Raw genomic sequence first — 27654 nt, 5'->3', positions numbered from 1 at the left:
GGAAAGGCTCTGGCAAGAGGAAGGCAGTGGGGAAAGGCTCCAGCAGTTGGGCACTATGCTGCTAAAAATAGCAGTGTGGATGGGGGAGGAACTGCTTGGGTATGTAGAGCCGTATAGGTACATACCCCTAGGTTCTGGTGTGTCTGTTCTCTCCTCGCCTAACCAGCGCCTCACCATCTACGCTGCTATATATTCCTGTGCTAGCTGGGCATGCGGTGTATGGACTATACACACCACAGTGTGTAGACATAGCCTTAGTTAGCTACTCTCCACAGAGAGCCTGGCTCCTGGTCCAATGCCCATTTTGTCTCCTCCTCCATCTCTTTTGAAGAGTTTGGCCTTTCTGTAAGATTTTTTTTCCATTTGCTATCTTGATTTTAGAAGGCTTCCAGTGCAGTCATTGAATTGTTCTTGTACTGTCCACATTGGACCCGAATACGTGACTGACTATTTGCACTGTTAAATTACAAAACTGTCAGATTCAGAGTCCCCAAAAGAACTTATTTTGGTTGGGGCTGGGTGACACCTGCCCTCAGACAATCGGGGCCCTTTAAGGTGTCTAAGGTGAGGCACCTCAAATCACTAGTCATGGCTTTAGATGAGCTGGGCCATGAGCAACAGGCACGACGGCGCTACCCTCCACAGGGAGGCAGAGATTTTAATGAAAATGCCTGCTCTTATTTCCATTTGACTTAGTTGTGCTTTGCATAGAAGGTAGAGGTGTGTTCCTTAGGCTGCATATGGAGCAGGTCTTCAAGACTGAGCCCCACCTCCATCTTCCCGTGGGAAGATCTGTGCTGCTATAAGCCGGACTTTGCATGTACATTAATGCTGCTTCAGTAGTGTAGGCGTCCATTGTTGTTTATGGATCTATACCTTGTCCCCATTGTGGGCCAGATATTGGCCCATAGCTTTTTAACCTCCAATCAAGTTTTCTTAGGCCAGGAGGGCTTCCAAAGAAAAGTGTTCACATACCTTACTGAGTCTTATCATGATACATGAAATGAGGCCGAACAATGCTTGTTCATTCATTGGTGTATATACATAGTCAAAACATTTCTCCATCATTTCCTCTGTAACGATGATAACCCTCATATCTCGCACAGGGACTGGAATTAGAATTAGTATTATATTAATTTTTTATGGTAGATTCTAGAGCGCTCACAAAAGTGTGGGCCCCATTATGCTAGGCATTATACAAACAAAGGGCCTGATCAAAGGTCTCTGAGGTCAATGGAAAGACTCCCATTAACCTCAATGGGCTTTTGATCAGGCCGATACAGTAAATGATAGTCATTGCCCCAAAGAGCTTACAGGGTAAAAGATAAGACATAACAGGTGGATGAATCAAACAAGCAGACTAGTGGGGTACAGATGGTGGGGTAATACAAAAGATATTTTTAGCAGAGACAAATACATACATATGACTGAATACATAATTTATACGAGGAAACGTTTACTAGTAACCTGGTTTTCTGAGGAGTCATTCTATAGCTCAGTATTATGTCCATTTTACAGATGAGAAAACTATCTATTTTACAGTGCTGGGAGGCTTAGCTCACCTGTGGGAGATATTTGATTAAAAAGTATCCTATATTTTACACAATAAAACTTATTATTTTGATTGCCTTAACATTGAGTTGAAATAATGCCCTCCCAATGATACGCTAGTCTCCTTAGTTTACACAGTACATTCAGATGTTCAATATCTTCTTTCTTCACTGTTCCTCTTAAGTCTGCACAGCAGCATTTGGTCTGTGCTACACCATGTTTATTTCCACTGCAATCATGACTTATTGTTGCTGCAGATGCTAAATTACCAACATAGAAAGGAGTTACCAATGAGGTTCTCAATAGATACGTGGAGGCTGCACGTTTTAGCTTGCCAGTATTTTCTGCTGCCTGTGGGGTGCCAAATGAAACCATCTGGAAGGAGGATCATCCAATAATCCAGGATGTTTCCTAAGCGTGCATATGGGGTTTGTATGACGAACTCACTCCATGTGTATCTGTGCATGCATGAAAGTATTGTGACAACAAAGGGCCTGATTCTTCTCTCTCCATGTTTTTACACCTGTGTCACTCCATTTCCTTCGATGGAGTTACTCTCCATTTACATGGGGGTGAGAGCGGAATCAAGCCCCATTATTCTGAAACTAGTGCACTCATTTATTCCATTGAGCTGCTTTCAATTTTCACAGATGTTTCACTTCTCTCAGCCAAACTTCTTCTACTTCTCCCCCTCTGCTTCATCTTCCATGTATGTGTCATTAAACAGGATTTTGCTTTTGTTCTTACAAGTGCATACAGCAAAACATTAATTGAAATGAGAAGAGCAATTAATAAAAATCTAACACATAGAGATGGACTGGAATCACAAAGTTCTGCTCAAGATCTGAATCCACCCCCCAACTCTAGGAGGTGTTAGGATGCAGGGTTTTGGTTCAGCCTGATATAAAGATAGAGGCCATATGTGAAGCTTGGGTCCATACTTAAAATCTGGGGAGTTCAGACCCAGGGATGGGGTTCACATGCATCTTTAAATACAGAATCTACCCACCTAGCTGTGTGCGTGTATGGCCATCAGCACTGAAAAAGAGTAAATCCAAAAATCACACCCACCCCTTCATGAAAACTTGCTTGGGAGAAAGGAGACTTCTATAAATATAGTCTTAACTTCAGTGAATTGCTTTGCAGTCTGTCCGACACTAGATTCCTGCTGTAGTGCTAGAATGTGCTCCCCAGTCCTTTGTTACTACCTCTCTCACACTTCCTATGGTGGTGTCCTAGGGATGGTATCATCTGATCTGAAGCAGAGATTTGTATAAACGTGGCTAGGCCTGGCCAGCACTCGAATGAGAAACCTCCAAGGCAGACCCAGCTGCTGCAGGAAGCAGTGCTGGTGACCCAGCAGGTGGACCGCTTTCCTCTGAGTCAGCACTGGACCAATGTCTTAGGGTGGCAGTAGGGGAGATTGTGCTGTTGGATACAATATAAAACCAATGGCTTTGGGATGCTGTGAGAACCACTTCTGGTTAATTCATGAGACTTTGCTCTTTAGTAACAGTCATGGCACCCATTGATAAGTTATCCTCAGCTGTGTGTGCAGCTATAGACAATGAGATGGAAATGCTTTAATTAATAATAGTAACCCAGTGGTCCTGGCCAAATTCTAATATGGGTACTTACATTTTGCTTGCCTTACATTCTTGCTGCAGTTTCAGCTGGATACAATATTCTCCTTCACTTTGTTCATTATTAATAGATTTTTCTATGGCATCATTGCTCTAGTATGAGATGCTCACAAACATTACTGAATTTATTATCAACCTTCTGTAACTGAGAAATGTTATTCGCCACCTTGTACAGATAGGGAACTGGGGGTCAGCAAGACTGAGGGACTTCCCCAATGTTGCAGAGAATAGATTAGAATTGAACCCAGGTGTTTTGAGTCCCAGTCCAGTGCTATGGTCACAAGACCATCCTTCCTGACCTAAACAATTGTGTGGCGTGAGCTGTTCAATTGCTACTCTCACTCTCACTCCAGTGTTGACTGCATTCCAGTGCTTAATGAGGTGAGTCTTGTATATATGTGGTCAGATTTTTTACTAGTGTAGAGGGGTGAAACTCTCTTGAAGTCAATGGAGCTGTGTCAATGGAGCAGAGAATTTGGCCCAGAGCTTGTAAGGAGCATAAGTCCTACTTGTAATCATCTTGCAATTTGCTTTTAATTACCAGAAGTGCTCTGTGCAGGACAAGGAAAGCTTCATAGAGTGCTCAACTACTATCAGTTCACACAGTGAAGGATTTTTAATCCATACCTTTAGTCCTACTTCATGAAGTGCCTTCTATAGTGCAAGGTATTACAGAGAAGCTTATTTAACCATCAGATAACACATGTTTTAGCTGGCAAATCATCATGGCACAAGACCCAGGCGATGACTTAGTAGCTGCAACATATGCTGTTCCATGTCTAAATAAGCTTTTCTGTAATACCTTGCACTACAGAAGGTATGTTATGATGGAGAGAGAAAGGTATGGGCTGCGGATTCTTCACTGTTAGGCGCTACCCCTTATGATTTGAGAGTTTCTAGGAAGCTAGGAATTGCATTCCAGATGACATCAGTGGTCCATCTAGTCTAGTATCCTGCTTCTGATAGCAGCCAGCACCAGAGGCATCAGTGGGCAATTTGAAGTAACCCCCAGCCAAAAGGGAAAGAATTTTCTTATGCCCTGAAGCATGTGAGTATATCACCATTATATATATTGCCCTTTATCAAACAGTAGATGATCTTTCTCATTATCCATACAAATGTCCATCCTTTTAGGAATCCAGAAATGCTCCTGGCCTAGTAGCAATGAGTTCCACAAGCTAATTACATGTGTGAAAAGATATTTAATTGGTCACCTTTCAAATTCTTTAAACATCCCTTTGTTTTTGTATCATGAGAAAGGGTAAATAGGAGCATTCTATTTACCTTCCATCCTACACACCAATCATAGTTCTGAATGCCTCTATCATGTCCCCTCTTATTTGTCTATTTGCTAAACTAAAGAGTCTGGATCTTTTCAATCTCTCTTTGCATGAAAGTGTCTCCAGGTCTCTAGCCATTTTGTTGTCCACCTCTGCACCCTCTGTATTTCTGATAAATCCTTTTTGAGATGGGCTGGCAAGAACTCCCCCCAGCATTCCAGGTGAGGGCATATCATTGACTTATGTAATGATGTTACAATATTCCCAGTGTCATTTTCTATTTTATTTCTTATTCACCTTAATATTGTGTTTGCTTTTTTTGTCCAATGTTGCACAATGAGCAGAGGTCCTTCCCCTGGTGCACTGCTTTGAGATCCTTTGGAATGAAAGGTGCTGTAGAAACATAAGATAATATTGTTATAACAGGTGGCATCTGGTGGCATTGTTACACACACCCTCCCAAGTTCTTCTTCGTATGGGCTGAGCAAGCTTTGACTCTTGCAAAGACATGCTGGGTTGGTTAAATGTTTGGTTATGCAAAGTTTTGTGTAGAGGTGGCTTTGGGAGAGAGGGATCTGTGTGAGCAGGAGAGGTTGCTCTCTGCTTGGGCCTCTTATAATAATTATTAGAGTTAATTCTTGAAGCACTGGGTGTTTGGCGTTGGGTTGAGATTCCTGGGAGAAGGAATTGCCCTGCATGTTGTTTGACCACCTCCCTTCTAGGAGTGGCTTGTATGTGTAAATAAAGCAAGTTACACTTAGAGTCTATCCAGATTCTATGTCACTGATTTCTACTCCATTGGGAAGCTGACCTGCGAGGCCTGCTACCCACTCAGCAGAGGGGCAACACAGGTATCAGACCTGGACTTCTGAATAAGGGAAAACAATATTTTTACTAAAAAGAACAAGGAGTACTTGTGGCACCTTAGAGACTAACAAATTTATTTGGGCATAAGCTTTCATGGGCTAAAACCCACTTCATCAGATGCACACAGTGGAAAATACAGTAGGAAGATATATATATATATATATATATATATACACAAACAGAGAACATGAAAAAAATGGGGGTTGCCATACCAACTCTAATGAGACTAATCAATTAAGGTGGGCTATTATCAGCAGGAGAAAAAAAAACTTATGCTGTGATAATCAGGATGGCTCATTTCAAACAGTTGACAAGAAGGTGTGAGTAACAGGAGGGGGAAAATTAGCATGGGGAAGAAACTATCATAGTACTATCACTAACCACTTATATCATGCATCATAGGCCAAATTTGGCCTTAACATAAGTGGGTGAAATTTTGCTGTAGCACCCTCTTACACTAGGACTGAATCTGACCCTATGTCTTCAAAAAGCTGCAAGAAAGAAAAAAAAAAAACCCTGTAACTCATCAATCCTAGAGTCAAGACCACATTTTGGTGCTGGGTGAGAAAAATTCAAGATTCTGTCTTCCTTTATGGGATTCCTGAAATTAATGGGCCTTAGTTGTACCCTACAGTGGGAGACTAAGGTCGTTGAAATCCATGGGAGTTGGCAGGAGAGTAAGATCCTGGGAAAGCTGTTGATTACTCCGAGGTGACTGAATCATAACCTCAGCCATTGGAAGATACGGATAGTAGTGAGCAAGTGACAAAACATGAAGCGATCAGCCACTGATGTTCTAGCCTTGTTTCAGAGCAACTTCAGAACAAGTGTTATTTACAAGCCCTTTCAAAACCATTCCTAGGAGGATGAAAAAAGCAGCCTATGGGTTTAGTGGCAGGACACTAGTGCATCCTAACTAGCTCAATCAAAGTGTGGGGCAAAGTCTCAGTGGGTGTAAACTGCCATTGCTCCATTGACGTCTATGAAAGCTGAAAATCACCCCCAGAGTGGCTTGGTCATTCATCAGTACAAACCTTGTGTTCTGTATCTTATTTCCCCACAAAGAAAATGTATGTGCTAACCGCTTTCATGTAGGCAACACATTCACTTGTTTTCCTAATAGTGACTATGGGACCTGTTTTCTTCCTTCTAAAATTACAGACATCCTATATGTGGCTCAGAGTTAAGCAGTTGTATGAGACCACATGATGACGACTATCTTATATCTACAGCTCTTCTTCAATATGTGCTTTAGCTTTGATTTATGATTACAAAACAATACTGCACATCTGCCTCTAGTAGTGAGGACTCTTTCTTTCTTTGGATTGACATTTGGTTTTTCATGTAAGTGCTCTAATTTCATGGCCAGAAGATATAAAATTTGCTTGCTCTGTGTCTAATGACACTTGGAGAGTTAGCTGCCCTCGCATATGTCTCAATCCTGCATTGTCTAATCAGGAATTTGTAAAACTATTGTATGTGTAATGTGCATTAATGTAAAGATGGCCATAAAGTGGTACCTCTACTGTATGATTAAGATTAAAGCATAATTCTAGTCTTTTGGGGTCACTGATGAAATGAAAATGTTAGCTATGGATGGATAGAGTAGTGTGTATTTCTTCTTTCCTCAGAGCATCGCCCTGGAGGCAATTAAGGGAATTATGTGCATTGTCTGAGACTTGCAACCTTAATTCTGCATTTCTTGGGTTTCTGACGCTGCTTCTTCATTTTCAGTTTTAATGTTCTTGAAAGGTAATGTGCTCAAATTGCTGATATGTGCCTGCAACCTTAACCACACCAAGGTTTTGTGTGGAACTATAATTCTTTTTTTCCTTCTACCCCGTTCCCTAGCCTCACGACACTGCCTATAGAAAAATTGTTTGGTTTTCTTTTACATGACAAATCTCCTCAGCAATTGGGATGTACTTTGAGGTGTACCACTGCAAGGAAAAGTGCTAGTGATTTACATTTTCTTAAATGAAAGTTTAGGTCTCTAGCACTCCCTTGATGTCCTGACCTAAGCTTGTCAACACCTGTACCCCATAGCTACATTATCACTCTTCTTACAGAAAAAAATATATGAAAAGCCTTTTTGAACACTACTGAATATCTCTCTGTCTAGGGTTCCACCATTCAGGAGCCAAGGCCCCACATCCTCAAAGGTATTTAGATGCCTAACTCCCATTGATAACAATGGGAGTAGGGCCTAGATCCTCCAAGGTATTTTTGTGCCTAACTGTCCAATCCACTTCACATTTTGTAGAAAAATTCTATGTAGGGCCCAGACCTAACCTACTAAATTTGAAGTCAATATTACTTGAAGGATTTTGGGCCGCAAAGTTAGATTTACAATGGAAGCTCTCTGGAGGTACTACGGTTGCTTCCTAATTATTAATAGAAATTAAAAACATAGGGTCTGATTCTCCTCTTACTTATACCAGTGTAACTCAATTGACTCCAATGGAGTCATGTATAATTTGTGCTGGTGTACGTCAGAGGAGAATCAAGACTATGAAGCATCCATGGGAGCATAACAAATGTCACAGTTTATGGATAATCAGGGGTTAGAAATTATAATCCATGAGGTAATCTATCATTTGCCCAGGTGTATTAACTATTAAACTCTCACTGACATACCGACTTACCATGTTCAGATAACAGTGACTTCAGTGCCCAATGACTGTGTAATTGTTTTATAAATATTTAAAGGCCCAAAGGAACAGTAAAGTAGAGCTCAAGGTTTGCTTCAGTATTGGTCTACTCCTTGTTCTTAAGTATCTTGCTCTGTGATTTACAGTAGTGTCCATTTAAAACATTTTTTAAGAAAGGCTCTCTCGATGCAAAAGTGGCTTATTTTATCAGACGTCAGTGGTGAATTACCACCAGTTTATCCTTTCCCCTGCTCATTGTGTGTATGGGATACTGTAAGTGTTACAGTAACATGTGTGCATACGTCACAATTTTGGGCAAAGAAGTAGAAGGCAAAACACTTAGAGATTTTCTACCCTGCCATGGATGATTTATTATGGGTAAGCACTTGACTCAACAGCTAACTTTCAGACACCTCCAAGTGTTGTTTTCGTAATCTGATATTAAATATAGAACATACACTTGTATAGCTTGGAGAATGAAAAAAATAATTGAAAGAGGCTGAGTGTATATATTGAGGCAGGCGAAGAGTCTGGGTTTAAACCCAGGCCCATCTCCAGACCACACTAGGCTCTGCTCAACACAATAAATGTCTGCCCCGGTCTGCCACAGTTCCATGGGCCTGGGATAAGACTGTTTGCAGGAGATTGAGAATATTTCCAGGCCCTTTCCCATTAGAAGGATCATCTCCTTCCTGAGATCCACATCACTCAAGCACTACCTTACCACTGTCTTCAGGGGAGCCGATTCCTGTGACTGCTCTGTTCAGCAAATGAAGGAAGGAGAGAACCAATGATAGAACAGCTAGTGAGCAAGGTGTGAGGTCAGGGTAGAGGAAGGAGTCTAGAAGTCGTATGGAACAATTTCAGCTCTATCTGGTCAGGGATTCTGAGGCTGGAGCTCTGAGCAGCATTAATCATTGCGGCATTTTGCTGTGAATTTTAGGTCTCCTGTAATCTTGCCAGGAGAACCTGCAGCTTCACGGCTCTGCACTTTGTTGGCATGGCAAACTCACCTCCACACAATTTGTAACAGAGCCCTCAAATGACCAATGTTCACATGGAGGGGCTGCTTCTACCTCCAGGCAGAGTGAGGGCCTTGCACACACAATTGCTGCCCCCTTCCACGCTGTGCAGAGGACAGGAATATCTGGCACCTATTAGGTGAAACTAAAAGGCACAATGCAGAGCACAGCTTTGTAGAAGGGCAACTAGAGAGGCATGACTATTGGGGGCGATGTTTAGGAAAAGTGGGGAGTACGGCTTACTTCTGCTTGGTTACTTAGCATTATTGTATGTTATGGGTTTCTGTTTTTCCTTAGATTTATAAGTATCTGAGGAGCTGAGACTGATCAGAAAGGTGTCTCCTGTGTTTTTACAAATCCAAATAAGTAAATGAATGAAATCACTCCTTGAATTAATGTCTTCAACCTTTTAGGACATTTGATTAAGATTGTTATATAGAAGAACAGAGGGGCCCCATCTTTCTTATCTACTATCAACAGTATACACAGGGCAAATGGATTTTTAGCTAGTACCAGTAAAGCTCTGTGTTAAGTATCTATGCTCCTTGTAAAGCACCTATTAGCTAGGCACTACCCCAGTTTAGTGGCATACCCCATACTTCAAAGAAAGTTAGGACCCAGTTCACTGTTGCCCTGCATTGCATGCAGCCACTTACTCCAGTGTAAAGTGAACTCTGCACTTTCTTTGCTCTGGTGTAAAAGACTGCTCACAATGCAGGGCAATGACAAACTGGGCATGAGGTGTCCATCCTGCTCCAAATGCCTCCAGTTTTTTGCAGGATAGATGTTTTCTCCATAGTCTGAGTAGTAAATAAGAGTGGATTCAGTGTGGTTCCGCTGTAACTGGCTGGATATCAGGGCCTCAATCACTCCTTGCTCACTGCAAAGCTGAACTCAGCAGGAGTTCACCGTGTCCAGTCCGCAGAGGAAGGAAAGGAGCTTAGGGTCAGGCATGAGACCAGCACATTTGAGGCTGGAAGGATCCAGTGTCCATTTCCTCCCCTGGAGGGCTAAGGAGGAATTGCTGGGGATGCTATGAGACTGCATCAGAGGTCACTGTCTGTCTGTCGTTTCTGAGTGGCCTCTTGTTTGGGAGGATTGAGTGTTTTCGCCATCCCCTCGAAACACGCTGCACCAAGGCCAAGTTGGGTTAGGATTGGGGGGAAGATTTGCCCCTTATTTTCCTTTTTGTCCTCTTTCCAGCTGAATAAAATCTGGGATTTTCAAAGGCACCTAAGAGTTGACCTTGAATGGGGAGTGGTGCCATTTTCACTAACCTTTCATTAGGAGATGGGTGCCTACCTCTCTTAGGCTCTTTTGAAATTGCCAGTTTAAACTTAACTCTTCGAACATGGTAACAAACTGGGATGATCTCCTTCATTCCACCATCCATCCAAGCCCTAAAGCCTCTCCAAGGCAAAAATGAATCTACCGTGGCTCTTTCTGATTTACGGTTTCATGGAAAGATTCATCGCCAGAGTAGAAAATTGGCTTGTCAAGCAAAGGCTGAATTTTATTTGAGAGCAGAGTCTGTCCTTCCCTTGTGACCTGCAGTTTGGAAAATAATTCTATGTGACCCCATACATAGATCAGCGGCTACCTCTGTAACTTTGGGTAATCAGACATTGACTGATGCTAGATAGACAAACATTTGATTTAACAGCTACTTTATTAAGTATGGAAGCCCCATTATTTGAATAATTTGAAAGGAGACTGGCTAGAGCTCTGGAGAACATACAGAAGGGAATAATCACACACTGGCATGGATGATGCACTAGACATAAAACCACAGGTCTTTTCTAGCTGTAATCCCTGTCGGCCCATTCCTGAAGTCTTTACTCAGCAAAACGCACATCGACATCAACAGGAAGTTGAGTTAGAAAAAAAGAAGAAGAATATAAATCCCCATGTTTCAGGGCATAAACTGGTCACTGAGGACCTGGTCAGGAGCCTATCTGAGACAACACGCGTCTTTCCCATACTGGCTTGTGAACACTGATGCTTGGAACAAGGTGTAGCAGTAGTTATTCCCTTCATGCACTTTCCAGCACTCCCAAAGAGATGTGTCGGCCTCAAGCCCTGGCTTAAAGCCACAAATGAGCCATTCAACTTACTTGTTCTAATCAACACCATTTCATTACTTCTAGTGTTGTCTAGAGAAATATTATTACAATTTACCAATTTAAGTCTTTCATAACAACTATTCTGAATCTGGTTTTAGATCCTTCCTTAAAGGATCACTGCCACCTAGATTTGTAACCCTCTCTTCAGGGCTGGGCCTGTCGTCGTTGTGTCTTGTTTGTACAGCACCTAGCACAAAGGGGATCCTTGACTGAGATTCCTGGATGCTCCTGTAACAGCAACGATAATTACTACAAATAACTTGAAATCCCGTCAATTTCAAAAGACAAGTTAAAAGTAGCTCCTTTCTATACCTACCTCCAAGTCCCTTTGGGGCTGGAGGGGAGAAGGGCTACAGTCACATTTTCTATGGGACAGTCTCTCCTTTGCTGCAATGTGAAAGAGCCACATAAACAAGAGGTGAAACTGAGTAACTAACCATACAGTGAAACTGACTATACACAAAGCGCTGTCAAATGCACAAAGGAAATATCACCACCCCCCAGTTTCTTTTGAAGTGATTTCAGGGGTTACTTGGAACCATAGTATGTAAAAACTTTCCAGACAGAAGAGTGTTTTTTTTTAAGTAGAGGGAGTCTCTTTAAAATTATAGATAGCATCAATCAAACTTTGGCTAATGGTTTTGAAATGAGTATATTATTTGATGATTTCCATAAAGCCCCTGACTTACTATTAATGAAAAAAGGAGTGACCTTGACTTTGGTTTTGATTTGCTTAATCTGAAAGAGAATGTTTGTTTAGCTCAGCACTAGATTTCAGAATGTTTTAAGCTTGTGCAGAGCGTACCTCAGGGATCCATACTGAAAGGTTTATTGTTTACAATGCTGGCTTATGACCTGCATCAACTTGAAAATCCAGAGGTATGCAGATGTTTCCAGGCATTATACTACTTTGCCAATGCAAGATGTGTTGAGAGCCAAAGAGATGGTTTTAAATGTGCTAGATGCGAGTGCGGTTTGTAAATAAGTTTAAAAGGAAGTAAAGCACTGTAAATATGCCATTTGGCAGTAGATTGTAATAGAGTGTTTCACAACCTGACAGGCCTTCGGGGTTTCAGAAGACATAGCTACCAAGTGTCAGTGGGAATCGAGAGCACTCAGTGCCTTGCGGGATCGAGTCCCTTTGCTTCTGTTCCTATTGACGGCAATGGAAACGGGAGCAGGTTTATGCTGTTAGGGCTGGATTCTCCCTTGTCTTGCACTTGCATAGCCATTTAGCGCTGGTGTGACGTGAGTGTGAAATGCCACACAGGGGTGAGTGCTGACCTGGTAGTACTTCACATACACTTTGCATAGCTTTGGACAATTGCATAAGGTGCAGGTTGTGGAGACTCCAATCCTTAATCAGAACAACTGAGCAAAAGGGTGTTAAATGGAGTGCCCAGTCTGGCACAGTAGGGTGTATTTAGCTAAATCTAGGATCAGTTAACCTTGAGTTAACTCGCTGTTCTAACCTAAGGCTGGTGTTTTTTTATAGGTTGTCATTAGTGCAGGCTATTGTAACCAAGGGAGGCGTGTCACTATTTTCATGGGCCAGAACTTTGCCTGATGCTTCATAATGCCTATAGTTAGTTGTAATTAGTTACATCTGATGGTGGGTGATTTGTAACCAGTGCTGCTGAAGCCCTGCACCAACATCTCTGCTCCTCCCTGAAGCTCAGTCAATAACGTCCATGCTACTCTCTTGCACAGGCGCCACCATTGCCCACATCTTCCCACCAGGATCTATGAGAAGAGCGAGAAGCCATGTTTCCTGTCAGAGTACGTGGAGCAATACCCCCTGTATCCCTACGCCCATCCCAGAGACTCATTCAAGCCCAAGGCAGAATACCAGAAGCAGCCAGTGGCCGTGGAGGGAATGACAACTTTCAAGTAAGAAACAGTGAAAGGGAGGGAGGGTGAGAGAATGAATGTGGGGGTGGGGAATAAGCATTGCTTCCCTCAAGGAGCGCCTGAGGAGAACAGTTAGTTACGTGCTCCTTGCTGGGGCTGTGTAACTTTGCTGGGGGGGCGGGGGGCATTGGGGAATAATGTAGGGAGCCAGAGTTTGGGGTGAGCTGCTGCTGTGAAGGCAGCTGACCCTTCCAGGATGGGGAAATGTGATCTGTTGAGAGAGCATGTCTGGGCTCTTGGCTTTCACCCTAGTTTTTACTCACTTGCAGCATTGGGCAGACTCCCTGGGAAGTCAACAGGAATTCTGCATGAAAAAGAACTGAGTAAGGCTGGCAGGCCTAAGCTCATTGGATCAGGGACTATCTTTTTATACAGTACCTAGCACAACAGGGGCCGGGTCCAAGAGTGGGGCTTCTAGGTGCTAAACCGTACATACAATAAGTGGCCATGTGTTTTTAATGATGATGGGGGAAATGAGATACACACAGAGTACCATGCCATGCAATGCTGAACCATTTTTGAATCGTAGCTGTGCTGCTGTTCAGATTGTGAAATTTAAATACAAGACCTCGGGTTTAACTGTGCCCCTTCCTGACTTCCCCCTAAATTAATCAGCAAACCTGCTCCCTGCTAGTGGAGATTGTGGTGTGTTATGCTACTGAAATGCAAGACTCTGAATCTTCAATACACAGCTGGCAATTTGATTTCTCTTTCTTGAGCTGAAGGCCTCTGGTTGATGTTTGAATATATTGCTGTTTACTTACTCTGTGACCTCAGGCTCTGTCATCAATAATCCCTTCCTCATCTGTGCTCCATCTAATGCAAGACCCAAAGAGCTGCTGGGGAAGGTACTTTTCAAGCCCCGCTTCTCTCTTTGAGGGGGATGTGCTGGTGTGTGATGGGTCAGGCGACCTCTGCTCTTTCAGTAGATCCCAATAGCAATTTGTGCAGCCATGGTTACATTCATTGCTGAAGCAGGAGTGGCTGGATGTGGAACACTTGTCCAGAGCTCATACAAATGCCGGACTCAAGTTCCGCGTGCAGGAGCCACTCAAGGGTTTCAATAACGGTATCTCTTTGTTAGTCTAGTGGAAATGTAAATTTCCATCTGAAATTCCGTTTCCCTATTTCCAAATTCTCAGTCCTCTGGTTAGATTTGGTGACTTTTGTATAATCCGCAAAAGCCAAAGGCCTAGATCCTTGCTACACACAGCGCCACTCAGGGTAGGGTGTGCTGTCTCAATACTGGGACAGCTGTTGTGCTGGTTTGGTTCCCTGGCCAGTGACCCCAGGGGCAGATACAGCAGCTAGGGAGCAACAGGGTACACAGACGCCCCTGCTGTGCTCCCTCCACGAGCAACAAGGTGTAGTGGCACAGTTGTTGCTATGTTGTCTGATGTTGGAAAGATCCTTCAGGGGACAGTTACTGTAGCTTTTGGGCTCAGGGGATGGTTACTGTAGCTTTTGGGCTGGTGGTTTGGTGCAAAGTGGCTGTGGTACCCCGGAGGAGCTAAGCCATGACATAGGACCATGTTAACAAAAATACAATAGACCGGTCATCCAGCACTGGTCTCTGGCTGTTTAAATAGTTACCTTCCTCCAGCAAAACTTTATATATTGTGACAGACCCAGACCAGTGGGGTACAGGAGTCTGGTAGAGGGCAAATATACTGGTCACTGGATGAGTAGTTTTCTGTTCCCTGAGTGACCAGAGCAGGGGCTGCACTAGAGGAATCAGGAACCTGCTAGAACCAGTTAAGGCAGGCAGGCTAATTAGGACACCTGGAGCCAATTAAGAAGAAGCTTCTAGAATCAATTAAGGCAGGCTAATCAGGGCACCTGGGTTTTAAAAAGGAGCTCACTTCAGTTTGCGGTGTGAGTGTGAGGAGCTGGGAGCAAGAGGCGCAAGGAGCTGAGAGTGAGAGGGTGTGCTGCTGGAGGACTGAGGAGCACAAGCATTATCAGACACCAGGAGGAAGGTCCTGTGGTGAGAATAAGGAAGGTGTTTGGAGGAGGCCATGGGGAAGTAGCCCAGGGAGTTGTAGCTGTCATGCAGCTGTTACAGGAGGCACTATAGACAGCTGCAGTCCACAGGGCCCTGGGCTGGAACCCGGAATAGAGGGCGGGCCAGGGTTCCCCCCAAACCTCCCAATTGACCTGGACTGTGGGTTCTTCCAGAGGCGAAGGTCTCTGGGCTGTTCCCCAACCCACATGGTGAATCTCTGAGGCAAGAAAATCTGCCCATAAGCGCAGGACCCACCAAGATAGGAGGAACTTTGTCACACTGGTGTCAGGGGTGGGATCTTGGGGTGCACAGCGCGGCGGAAGAAGGAGGGTGATTTAAAAAAAAGGGTGTTTTTTTTTCACCACAATGGATGACGTAGTGCGGGCACTGATACAAGCTATGGCGGCCCAGCAGGAGGCTACTCGTGTCCAGGCAGCCGCCCAACAGGAGGCAGTGCGGCTGCAGCAAGAGACTAATCGCCTGCTGATGGACCAGGCTGCTCAAGACCGAGCTATGTTGCGGGAACTGGTAAACCAAGTAAAGTCCCTTACAGAGCTGAATCACGGCCATGATGGGACGCGGCTCATACGGGCGAGCCATTGGCTGCAGAAAGTGACACGGGAGGATGATGTAGAGGCATACCTTCTGGCCTTTGAGAGGACAGCCCTATGGGAGGCCTGGCCTCGAGATCAGTGGTCTGGCATCCTTGCCCCATTCCTGTGTGGGGAGGCCCAGAAGGCCTACCATGATCTGCCTGAAGAGGCTGCGGCAGACTACCCCCAGCTGAAAGCAGAGATCCTGGCCAGATCTGGGGTAACGACAGCAGTGCGGGCCCAGCAGTATCACGATTGGAGGTACCAGGAAGACAAAACCCCGCGGTCCCAATTGTATGACCTCATCCATCTCGCACGAAAGTGGTTGCAAACAGAGTCCCGGAGTCCGGAAGAGATACTAGCAGTTCTGGTCATTGACCAATACATGAGGGGACTACCACCAGACCTTCGTGCCTGGGTAAGCCAGAACAAACCCACCACCTATGACGAGGTTGTCGCCCTGGTAGAGAGGCGAAGGACAGCGAGGGAGCTGACCCGACCAGTTAAGGAAGAGGCACCCTGGGTTAAACTAGCAGCACCAAGCCCTAAAGTTCGGGTGACTGGGCCACCAGGAGGGCCCAGGTGGAAAAAGAGAGAGGCTGAAGGCCCATCAGAGTCCACAAAGAGTCGGAGCAGTGAGGGAGAAGAGGATTGTGATGTTAGACTGCCCAAACCAAGAGACCGGGGAACGCCTAGGGCTCCATACAGATGTTATGCCTGCGGGGAGTGGGGACACATAGCTGCACAGTGTCCCAATGCTGAGGAGCCTATGCAGTGTAACCTGGGGAACTGGGCAGATCCATGCTCCCTAATCCACCTTGTGGAGGTCTCACTAACCCCACATATGTATACCAGACCAGTGAAACTAAATGGGGTAGGGAACATGGCACTGGTTGATTCGGGGAGTGCTATCACGCTTATCTCAGGGAAGCTCGTGAAGCGTAGTCAGTTGCTACAGGCTAAACATACGGGGATAACATGTGTCCCTGGGACAGTTAGTTACTACCCCACCATCCCAGTAAAAATCGAGATCCAAGGGAACACTACTGAGGTAGCAGCAGGTGTAGTCCCTAAATTCCCATACCCGGTGCTCATAGGGAGGGACTTCCCAGGGTTTGGAAACTTACTCCCAGTAGGGGGAATGGAGAAAGATGGGGACCCTAAAATTGGTGAGGCATCCACAGCAGACTGTCAACCCCCAATCTTCTCTGAAATATCCCCAGATTCTTTCTCCACTCCCAGACAGGGTAGAAAGACAAAAAGGGAAAGAAGGGCAGCTAAGGCCTTGGGAACCCGAATACTGACCCAAAGCCAGAGGGTCGCTCTTGTAGGTAGGTGGACCCGCGCAGCTGAAAAGGAGGCCACGCAGGAGGGAGAAGCACCTGAGTCTGACCCCCACCCTAACGCTTCTGAACCAGTAGACGCAACAGAGACTGGGCCCCTAGATCTTGGGCAGATTAGCCCCGGGAGAGGAAATTTTGGACAGGACCAGGCAGAAGACCCAAGGTATGACAATATTAGGAAGGAGGTGACTGAAATAGATGGGGTCCCCGTGGAAGGGAAAACCCAAGGACCATGACCCTACTTCATAATGAAGAAGGATCTCTTATACCGGGTTGCACCAGTACAGGGACAGAAGGTACAGCAGATCCTAGTACCTCAAAAACACCAGAATGCTGTATTAAGTCTTGCTCGTAGTCATCTTTTTGGGGGGCATTTGGGGGTAGAGAAGACCCTGGCACGAGTCCTACGATGGTTCTTCTGGCCCCGAGTACATGAAGAAGTGCGGAGGTACTGTGCCTCCTGCCCGGAGTGTCAGCTGCACAGTCCCCGTCCCCACTTGAGGGCACCTTTAGTACCCCTTCCCATCATAGAGGTCCCCTTCGAGCGAATAGCCATGGACCTAGTGGGACCCCTGGAGAAGACAGCTCGGGGCCACCAATATATACTTGTTGTTTTGGACTATGCTACTCGCTACCCAGAAGCCGTCCCCCTACGGAACACGGCCTCTAAAACTATAGCCAAAGAGCTGGTGGGGATCTTTGCCCGAATGGGGCTACCGAAGGAGATATTAACCGACCAAGGAACCCCATTTATGTCGAAGCTAATGAAGGACCTCTGTACGCTTCTCCATATACATACCCTGAGAACTTCGGTCTACCATCCGCAGACTGATGGGTTGGTAGAAAGGCTTAACTGAACCCTCAAGGCTATGATAAGGAAGGTGGTAAGTCGGGATGGGAAGGATTGGGACACCCTACCTTATGTTCGCTATCCGGGAGGTACCTCAGGCCTCAACTGGGTTTTCCCCCTTTGAGTTATTATACGGACGTCACCCCCGTGGCATACTAGATATCGCCAAAGAGATCTGGGAAGAGGAACCCAATGAGGGGAGAAATATAATAGAGCATGTAATGCAGATGCGAGACCGGATAGCCCGGGTTACCCCTATTGTACGGGAACATTTGGAGAACGCACAGGAGGCCCAGCGAACCCATTACAATCGCCAGGCAAAAGTGCGACAGTTCCAACCAGGGGATCGGGTTATGGTGTTGGTACCCACGGCAGAAAGCAAGCTTCTGGCCCAATGGCAGGGGCCCTATGAGGTGGTTGAACCCGTGGGGGAAGTAACCTACAAGGCGCGGCAGCCAGGACGCAGAAAACAAGAAAAGATTTATCACGTTAACCTTCTGAAACCCTAGCATGCACAAGAGGCATGCACAACGGTCCAAAAAGACCTAACCCAGGAAAACAAGCCTTCCAAACAGGTGAGAGTGTCTCCCGATTTAACACCAGACCAGAAGAATGAGGTGTCTGAGATGATCTTCCGGAACCAAGATGTGGTCTCGACAAAACCGGGTCGAACAACCGAGACATATCACCACATCATCACGAACCCTGGGGCCAGAGTAACAATGAGGCCCTATCGGGTGCCAGCGGCAAAAAGGGAGGAAATAAAAGCAGAAGTAAAAAAAATGCTGGAGTTGGGGACCATCGAAGAATCCCACAGTCAGTGGTCCAGCCCAATCGTGCTGGTGCCCAAACCTGATGGCACCACAAGATTTTGCAACGACTTCCGGCGACTAAACGAAGTATCCCAGTTCGACGCGTACCCCATACCTCTCATAGATGAACTAGTGGACCATCTGGGTAATGCCCGGTACTTGACTACCCTAGACTTGACAAAGGGGTACTGGCAGATTCCCCTTGCAGAAGACGCAAAGGAAAAGACTGCGTTCTCTACACCAGAGGATCATTTTCAATATACTGTCCTCCCTTTTGGACTACATGGGGCCCCAGCTACCTTCCAGCGCCTCATGGACAAGCTATTATGCACGCATAACAGTTATGCTGCTGCCTACTTGGACGATGTGGTCATTCATACCCCAGACTGGGAAACCCACCTGGAGAAGGTGGAGGCAGTCCTCGATATCTTCAGGCAAGCTGGCCTTACAGCAAACCCTGCCAAGTGCGCTGTAGGGTTTACAGAGGCCAAATATCTTGGCTACATTGTGGGAAAAGGTCTGGTAAAACCCCAAGTGAACAAGTTAGAGGCCATCCAAAATTGGCCCCGACCAAGTCGCAAGAAACAAGTCCGGGCGTTCCTAGGTGTGGTGGGGTACTACCGACGATTTATCCCCCACTTTGCCACAAGGGCAAGCCCCCTGACAGACTTAGTGAAAGCCCGTGGACCTGATCTGGTGAGATGGTCTGACGCAGCAGAGGAAGCATTCACAGACCTACGGACTGCCCTCTGCAATAACCCCGTACTGATAGCCCCTGATTTCACCAAGGAGTTTATCGGAAGTGTGCACTGTCTGGTGTCCCAAGCTGCCCAACCCCTTGGCGTTGAGCAGGGGGGAGGGATATGTGACAGACCCAGACCAGTGGGGTACAGGAGTCTGGTAGAGGGCAAATATACTGGTCACTGGATGAGTAGTTGTTTGTTCCCTGAGTGACCAGAGCAGGGGCTGCACTAGAGTAATCAGGAACCTGCTAGAACCAGTTAAGGCAGGCAGGCTAATTAGGACACCCTTCGTTGGCTGGGCTGCTGTGGAATGCATGGTCAGAGGATACCTGCCATTCCCCCTGCACAGAGGGGGGGTCTTGCATGTGTCCCAAAATAGTCACGGGGCTGAAATACTTTGACTGGGCTTTTAAAAGGAGCCTAAGGGAGCTAGGTGCCCAACTCACATTGAATGTCAATGGTATTTGGGCGCCTCATTCATTTAGGCACCTTTGAAAAATTCCAGCTTTAAAGAAATTATTGCTCATGAATATTATGGAGTGATGGTGTTGTCTCAGGCCATGCCTATTACAAGCCCTGGCCCAGCTCAGTCCTTAAGAGAAACATGCCCACCTGCTCCACCAATGTGGACCTTACCTGTAACATGGGCCTCCGAATAGTGTGGTGGGCTTTGTGATGTGCACAGATTAGAATGAGTCCACGAAACTCATTGGCTAGATTCTTTCTTGGTCTAACTTCATTGAAGTCCATAATTAACTCTGTGTAAACCCACTGAGTTCCAACAAGGAGAAATTTGGCCCACTTGAAGGAGTCCATGCTCCTGTTTCACACATACTGTAATTACAGGAGTACTGTCAGCTTTCTACAAGTGAAAGTCTTGTGTATTGCATTAGCCACCTTTATTGCATTATCCAAACTTTCTTTGGGTATCCAGCAAAAGGAACATATACTTAGTCCTCCAGACAAAGACACAAGTAAGATGTATTGCCTTTATTATTCACAGGAGAGATTACGTACCTCATGAAGTGTTGCCAGTGAAATTCAAACCACCTGAAAAGTATGTCAAGAGTGACGAGAACATGGATTTAATCTCAATATATAAACAAGACTACAACCCCTATCCTATCTGTCGAGTTCCTCCCTGCTTGCCCCGCGAGACTAACTACACTTCCAATGTCAAGATGGACACAATACCTACGTACAAAGGTATGTACCCTCGCAGCTGTTTTGTAGGAGGGCTTCACTTGTAACATCTTGCTTGAAGAGAACAGAATGAGGATACACAGACTTCTGCATTTGTTATTTCTTATATTGCCCTGATAGGTTGGTTCTGTAGGAACCTTAAGAGAATGACTGGAAAGTCAACTAACCTGGGCGCTTTGGGCTGGACTGAGGCTAAGGACAGAATTTTAATCTAATTTAACTTTCTTCTTAGTGTCAGGTTTGTCAGGCCCTTTTTTCAGGGTGGGAGTGGGCTGGCTGTTGGGTCTTTGTGGAGCCTTTCCCTTCTCTTGCCCCTTGCCTAGAGCATCACTGAAAGCTTCAGCACTGCCCTAACATCAGCCATGAGGGGAGAGGGAGTGCTGAAAAGCAGTGCTGAATGCTCTACCGGCGTGGGCCAGGCTAGCCCGGGATCGTAACTAATTCCTGATTAGCTCAGTAACTCAGTCAGTGGGGCCAGTCCAGTTCAGAATGGCATCTAACACAAGGCAAGAATCTGCTCCCAGTGATGCTGGTGTAAACTGGGAGCCGTTCCAGTGTTTGTGAATTAATTATATATATTTTAAAGAATGAATAATTGCTGCTGTTTCATGTCATGAGATGTGTGTGTGGGGGCTTCTATCGGGGCTGGAATGGAAGTGGCATTCTCCTTTTCCGTCCAAGGTGAAGGAGTCCTTTAAATTCTGACAACTGCTCCCACAGATAAGGCTCAACTTCTATCGCACTTCACAATCATAGCCCACAAAACACGTCAGATAGGTGTGCAAGTATTCCTAGCCCCATGTGATGGGTGAGTTACTTAAGCTCTCCCTCTATGCCTTAGATCCCCATCCAAGGCCACACACCAGGTCAGTGGCAGAGCCTGGTCTCCCAGTCTTGTGCCTTGTCTATTAGACCATTACACCCCATTTAATTTTTACTGCCCTCACCAGAAGGTCTCTCACTGCAGGGATCATCTTTCTTGGTTCAATGAGTGCTAAATGCTACTCCCTCCAGAACCTGTAAACGCTACTCGTGAAACAGCCATAGAATGGCTACAAAGCCACCTGCACTGCTTCCCTCTCCCTAGGGGTTGAGCACACTGGGATGAATACTGCATTGTTATACTAGCATGAATCCAGAGCAACTCCACTTGCTTTAGAGTTGTTTGTCATATAACACTAAGGCATTTTGCCTCTGCTTCTAACCTCTGCTGGATCAGGAACTTGGTCTTAAACAGTGATCTGCTAATGGCAGCCTGTCGTGCTACCACTAGAGGGCTGGGCTCGCACTTTGTGTATGACTTTAAATAAGGGTGGAATATTTTATTTTTTTCCTGCTGTAAAACAAGAAGTCTACTTACTCAGGCTGATTGCTAGTATGAGGGTTTGGCCCTATTCAGCATAAGTAATTCTCTATTTAAAATAAAAATCAAGCAAGAAAATAAAAATGGGAAAAAACCCATGTGACTGCAATGTTAAGGTTACACAATTAAAATGACAAAAAGCCACAAAATCGGTGTCCATGTTAAAGCACTCAAAGCCTCAATGCTTTATACCAGCTGAGAATCTGTCCCTATGTGTTTAGCCATGCTTCCATTCGACCTAAGAACCATATGTAAATCTTTTTGTTTTATCCGTGTTTAGGTCAGGACCTTTACTAGTGCGCTCAAGAGCTCTAATAAAATGCAGCACAGCCACATTTGGTTGCAATTTGTAGTATTTTTCAAAACACTGTGCAAATGGAAAGCTCCATCTAACAACCCCACAAAGATTTGGTTCCATATTGTGTTAATTCATTTTAAAAGGCCATAGGTCACAAATGGGAAGGTTTTCAATGTGCTTTTACCTATTCAGCCTTATGGCATAAAAAGGCTTTATTAATCACCTTTCAAGGTGCAATTTATTTGTAATGTGCTGCTCTATGAGGTTTCAAATAATGCCACCTTGGCAATAAATGCCTTTCATATGAAGTCGTGAGTCCACCCAACCCAGTGGTATAGGGTGGTTTTAAATGATGCTATCAGATATCACAATTAATGTCTGACAGCTTTGAAACTTGATTTCTTAACACTGCATGAAGCATGGTTTCAAAGTTTTCATCTCCTCTTAGTCGTGTGTGTCTATCTACAGGTATATAATCAAATTAAAGTGTTGTCTAGCTTGGTTATATGGAGAGCTGCCTGAGCCTAGGAACATGTGGTTTGTATTGTAGGCTCCTTCCCATACCCCCTAAAGTTTTCAAGCTGGTGATACATGGGAAACCATTAATATCTACTGGAAAAGAATTAGTTTCAATAAAACTGTAACATATTTTGAAGGGATAGTAGCATTGTTGGCTTAAACTAAAGTAAATTCATAATGCCTAGGAGGACTCCAAATGTGTGGCACTTATAGAAGTTTAAAATTGAAGACATGTGGAAACTATTTCTAAAACTATGGTCTCAGTGAAGTGCCTGGACTCGATTATTACAACTGATGATGGGAAGCCCTGAACGGTTTTGGGGTGCAGTTTGGTTTTGATTAGTTTCTAATACTCATCTGAAATGTCAGGCCTTTTCAACTGGATCTACACTTGCTTGGAGACTGCATGTCATAAGCAGTGGAGACTCCAAAGTCACCCACTTCTTAATAAGCCCCTTACAGCCTCTCTAGGATTCATCTTAACATGCGCCCTTTGTTTCCCCTTCTAGACTTCCTACTTTGGTAAAGTGATGTGGCCCACCCACCTTTCAGTTGGGTCTGGGACGGTGCTCACTTCAAACTTCTCAGCACATGCCTCAGAGATCATGGGGCATGTCTGTGAGGCTGGAGTTAGCCTGAGGGCCAGCCCCGCTGTGCTGGGAAGTGTGACCCGAGTGCAAGGGCAGCTTTAGCTTTAGGCAGGACAGACTGTCATCTCCAGGATGCTGCCACATCTTGGGGGTGGGGCAGGGGGTGATGGAATGACTTTATTTTAACTCCCTAAAACCAAGCATGTGCTTGGGGCAGCACTTTTCAAGGGGCGGCACTCCGGTGTTTTTTTTTTTTTTTTTTTTTTTGCTTGGGGCAGCAAAAAACCTGGCGCCGTCCCTGGGGTGGGAGGACAAATGACTTCAATGTGCTTTGCCCATGGGCACTGAAGGCGCAGCAGAGCATTCTCTCCTCTCTCCTGCATCAATAGGCTTTAAAAGTAGGAGAAAAGGGATGAACAGAGGGGGGCTGGAGTAGATTGGGGATCAGTGAGAGGCTGCAATGGGCAGATGAACTAACTTAGAAAGGACTGGTGGGATAATAGCAAAGGGAATTGATCAGAACTAACATCAGCCTATTTGGATCAGTCCTTATAGTTTCCAGGACTAGTCCACCCAGCCTTGATCATTACCTTTAGCTCATGACTCTCATCCAGGTGGGTACCACACCACTTTATATACTTAACTGGTTGTGTAAGCTGCACAGAGTGGGCATGGCCATGCAAACAGTATATTTCTTGAACAACATCAAGACCACTGCTATTTAGGTTCCTAGCAACAATCTGAGCATTGCTGATATCTTTGAGTGTCTGGAAAAGTTACTACTTCAGGTGTGCTGCGGGTGGCAAAACACCCTTCCAGATCTCACTATGGCTAGACATCCCCACAGATCTAGTAGTGGAGCCTGACGGACTGAGGCCAGGACTTTAGGGCCATATTTTAAAGGTATTTGGGCACCTAAAGATGAAGATTAATGATTAGTGGGATTTTCAAAAGCTCCCAAACTATCTGACTCCCATTGATTTCAATAGTAGCTAAGCTTCTAGGCACTTTTGAAAATCCCATTAGGGACCTATCTACATCTTTAGGTGCCTAAATACCTCTAAAATCTGCCCTTTAGTACCTAAATATGAGGAAGGCTGGTACTATGTAAACACTTAAAATAAATGAGGCCAGATTAGTTTAGACAGCTCTTCACTCTGAGGAAGAAAATAAAATCCTGGCCCCACCAAAGTCACTAGAAGTTTTGCCATTGACTTCAATGGGGCCAGGATTTCATCCAAGCTGAATTTTCAAACATCAGCCATGGCACTTGGAAGGTCCCCATGCTAGCAGGCCCCTCCTTGCAGTTTTGCATGGAATCCATTTTTGCCTGGTGCACTGGGGACGCTAGGCTGAGGTCGGAGTATGAGCAGTAGCAGTGCTGGCTACTGCTGCCACTTCATGCTGGGTGTCAGGGCAGAGAGACTGGAGAACAAATGCTTAATTTAAAAATAAGCTTTAATTTTTCAACTTTGCATTGTAACGAGCGGAGCTCTAATATAATTGTAATTGTGCTGTATTATAGCACAATCATTCAGAGGGACTAATACTGTTTGGACTGGAAAATTCAAATATCCCGATGCCTAATTGCATCATTTACTTTCTGGTACTTTGAAATCCAGACTTCCTTCCTATAAAGAATCAGCTGGAACGTTATTTGTCTCATGCCTCTCAATGTGGTTTCAAAGCAAAAAAATAAGACTTGGGTTACTGCCACGGCTATTTCATTTCAACTTCCTACCAGTAACCATATTGCTCTCTAGGGGCAATTGCACAAGATTAGTAAGAGGGAAGAAAGATGGCTTTGTGGCTACAACACTGGTCTGAGAGCCAGGAGTTTTTGCCACAGATTTCCAGTGTGCTCTGGAAGTCAATTTAACTCCCTGTGCCTTGGTTTCCCCATCTATAAAATAGGATATAATATGCACCCATCACCCAGGGCTCTACAGAGAGTGTACTAATGTTGGCAAAGTGGTAGATTATACTTAGCCTTATACTTAAGACTGTAAGCAGTTTGGGGCAGGGATCAACTCTGTTCTATGTTTGCACAGTGCCCAGCACAATGTAACTAATTAATAATAATAATTGAGGTCAGGGTTCTGCACATGTTGATAGCACTGCTAACATATAGAACAGTGCAAAGAAAGCAGGAAATGCCTCTCAATGCACTACTCTAGATGTCATCAAGAAGAAACCCTGAACTCCGTTCTGGGCAGGGAAAAACTGTCTAGCCAATTGAAAAAATCAGTTGTCATCAAAGAGGAAGACACAGCGAGGAAGGACTGGCTTGTAGCTGAGGCTCTAGATTGAGACTTAGGAGGCTTTGGTTCAATTCCCAGATTTCTCCCAGACTCAGTGTGTGACTTTGGGCAAGTCACTTAACTCCCAGTGTCTTATCATCATCCCCATCTTACTGAGATGATGAACTAATCCTCCTTTCTTCCTACCATTCTCTGTGTGGTCTATTTAGATTGTAAACTCCTCAGGGGCAGGGATGGTCTCTCACAATGTGTTTGTACGGTGCCTACCTGATTGACACGACTAACACAAACAACAAATACTAATAACCAAAGCATAGGCTGTTATATTTTTAAACTAACTACAGAACTTGTGCATTGATGGACACTTAAATCAGATTCTTACATTTCAGGTGACTACGTGCCATGGAATGAATCAAAACGAGAGATGATTAAACCAGACAATAAATACCATCCATCGGAAGCAAAATTTGACTACAGAACCACTGTCCAGGATGATTATGTATATAAGGGACCAGTCGCCACTCACAGCTGCAAACCTCTGAATCCAGCCCACATGACAAAGGCACCTTTGGAGGACCTGACAAATTATAAATTGAATTATGTGCCACATCCCTTGGAGAAACGCTTTGTCCATGAGTATGAGAAGTATAAACCCAGTGAAACCCCATTTGATGGCCTCACCACCCACAAACAATCATACAAGGGTCTGGCTGGCCCGCCTGCCAAGATAGTGAAACCGTACCAGTCAATGCCAACCCACGATCTCCCATTTTCCTCTTCCACAGAGTTTCGGGAAAAATACCAAGCTTGGCCACAGCACCCCATGTTCACCAGAAAACCTGATGTGTACGTGCCCCCCGTAGAGAAAATGGACCTTCAGACAACTACTCAGACTCATTACACATACCCTAAGGGACAGCCAGCCAAGGCATGTCGGCCCTTGGGCCATGTTCAGAAAACCACTGCACCCTTTGACAGCTGCTCCACCATGAAGGATGATTACAAGCCATGGCATGGTAAGAAAGCAAAACCCATCATACCTGTCTCAGAACTTACTTTGCCAGCAGAACCAATGGAGAACCTGACCACCTTTCGGGCCCATTACGTGCCTCACCCCCCCACTTTAACTAAGAGCTTTAAGCCGGGTTGGTCAGCTGCACGGCCTAACATGCCACTCGATGCAGAAACCACCTACGCCACCAGCTACACGCCGAAGGAAATTGTCAAATGCCTTGCCTCCTACAAAGAACCCCCAGGCTATGTGCTTCAAGAAATCGATGCTGTCGGTCACAAGTTCTACTGCCCTGTTTCGGAGGCTGAACGCCCAATGAGTTCAAAGAGTAAAGAGCGAAGAAGCAGCTTTTCTGGGAATGGACTATACCTACCTGGCCCAAAGGAACTACCAGTGACAGCCTGATTTTTTTTTTTTTTGTAACCCTCTTTTAAACTGATCATTGATTTTATTCCTTTAAAGAACTTAAAATAGCTCCCAGGACCTAGCTCCTGGTGGAACACCTGAATAATAAGAATCCTAATGTCTGGGGGAAAAAACATTTTAATCACTTGGTTGTCAGTGCTTTTTCTATCTCCCAAACTCTGTCTTTAGTTAAGCAATGCCTAGGTCGTGGTGACAGATTCAGGGCTGGCTCTGGCTTTTTTGCCGGGGGGGAGGGCGGCCAGAGCGCCGGGGGGAGGGCGGCGAGCCTGGCCGTGGCCCCGCTCTCCCCGGCGGCCGGAGCGCCGCGCCGCCCCCCTCCAGGTGCCGTCCCAAGCACCAGCTTGGGTGCCTGGTGCCTGGAGCCGGCCCTGGACAGATTTCTTGTTCACAAACGTATCAGGCACTAAGTTTTTCCTCCATGATGAGTGTGGTACAGCAGCCTAGATCATAGGTAGACAGATCCCTTAAGTTACAATAAAAACAGAGGTTAGTTTTGAGTGCAGGTAAATAGCACAAGCCCAATGTCCAGCCTTATTTATTGAGTCCATAAAAGACAAGAAAAAAATGTTGTTGTTTAAAATTAGATTT

At 45.2% G+C, this 27654-nt stretch overlaps 1 protein-coding gene across 1 annotated transcript in view; it reads left to right on the top strand.

Moving 5' to 3' along the window:
- Window positions 1-27045, top strand: part of SAXO1 (stabilizer of axonemal microtubules 1) — a 57989-nt gene extending 30944 nt beyond the window's left edge. Inside the window, exons 2-4 of the mRNA XM_024193142.1 lie at window positions 12848-13027; window positions 20398-20600; window positions 26018-27045. Coding sequence (XP_024048910.1) covers window positions 12848-13027; window positions 20398-20600; window positions 26018-27045 — 1411 coding nt within the window. The remainder of the gene's footprint in view (window positions 1-12847; window positions 13028-20397; window positions 20601-26017) is intronic.
- The last annotated feature ends 609 nt before the right edge of the window (window positions 27046-27654 follow it).

Source organism: Terrapene carolina, unplaced genomic scaffold, assembly GCF_002925995.2.
Source record: "Terrapene carolina triunguis isolate 2854851 unplaced genomic scaffold, T_m_triunguis-2.0 Scaffold113, whole genome shotgun sequence".
NCBI lineage: Eukaryota > Metazoa > Chordata > Testudines > Emydidae > Terrapene > Terrapene triunguis.
This window is presented reverse-complemented; position numbering and strand designations above follow the sequence as displayed.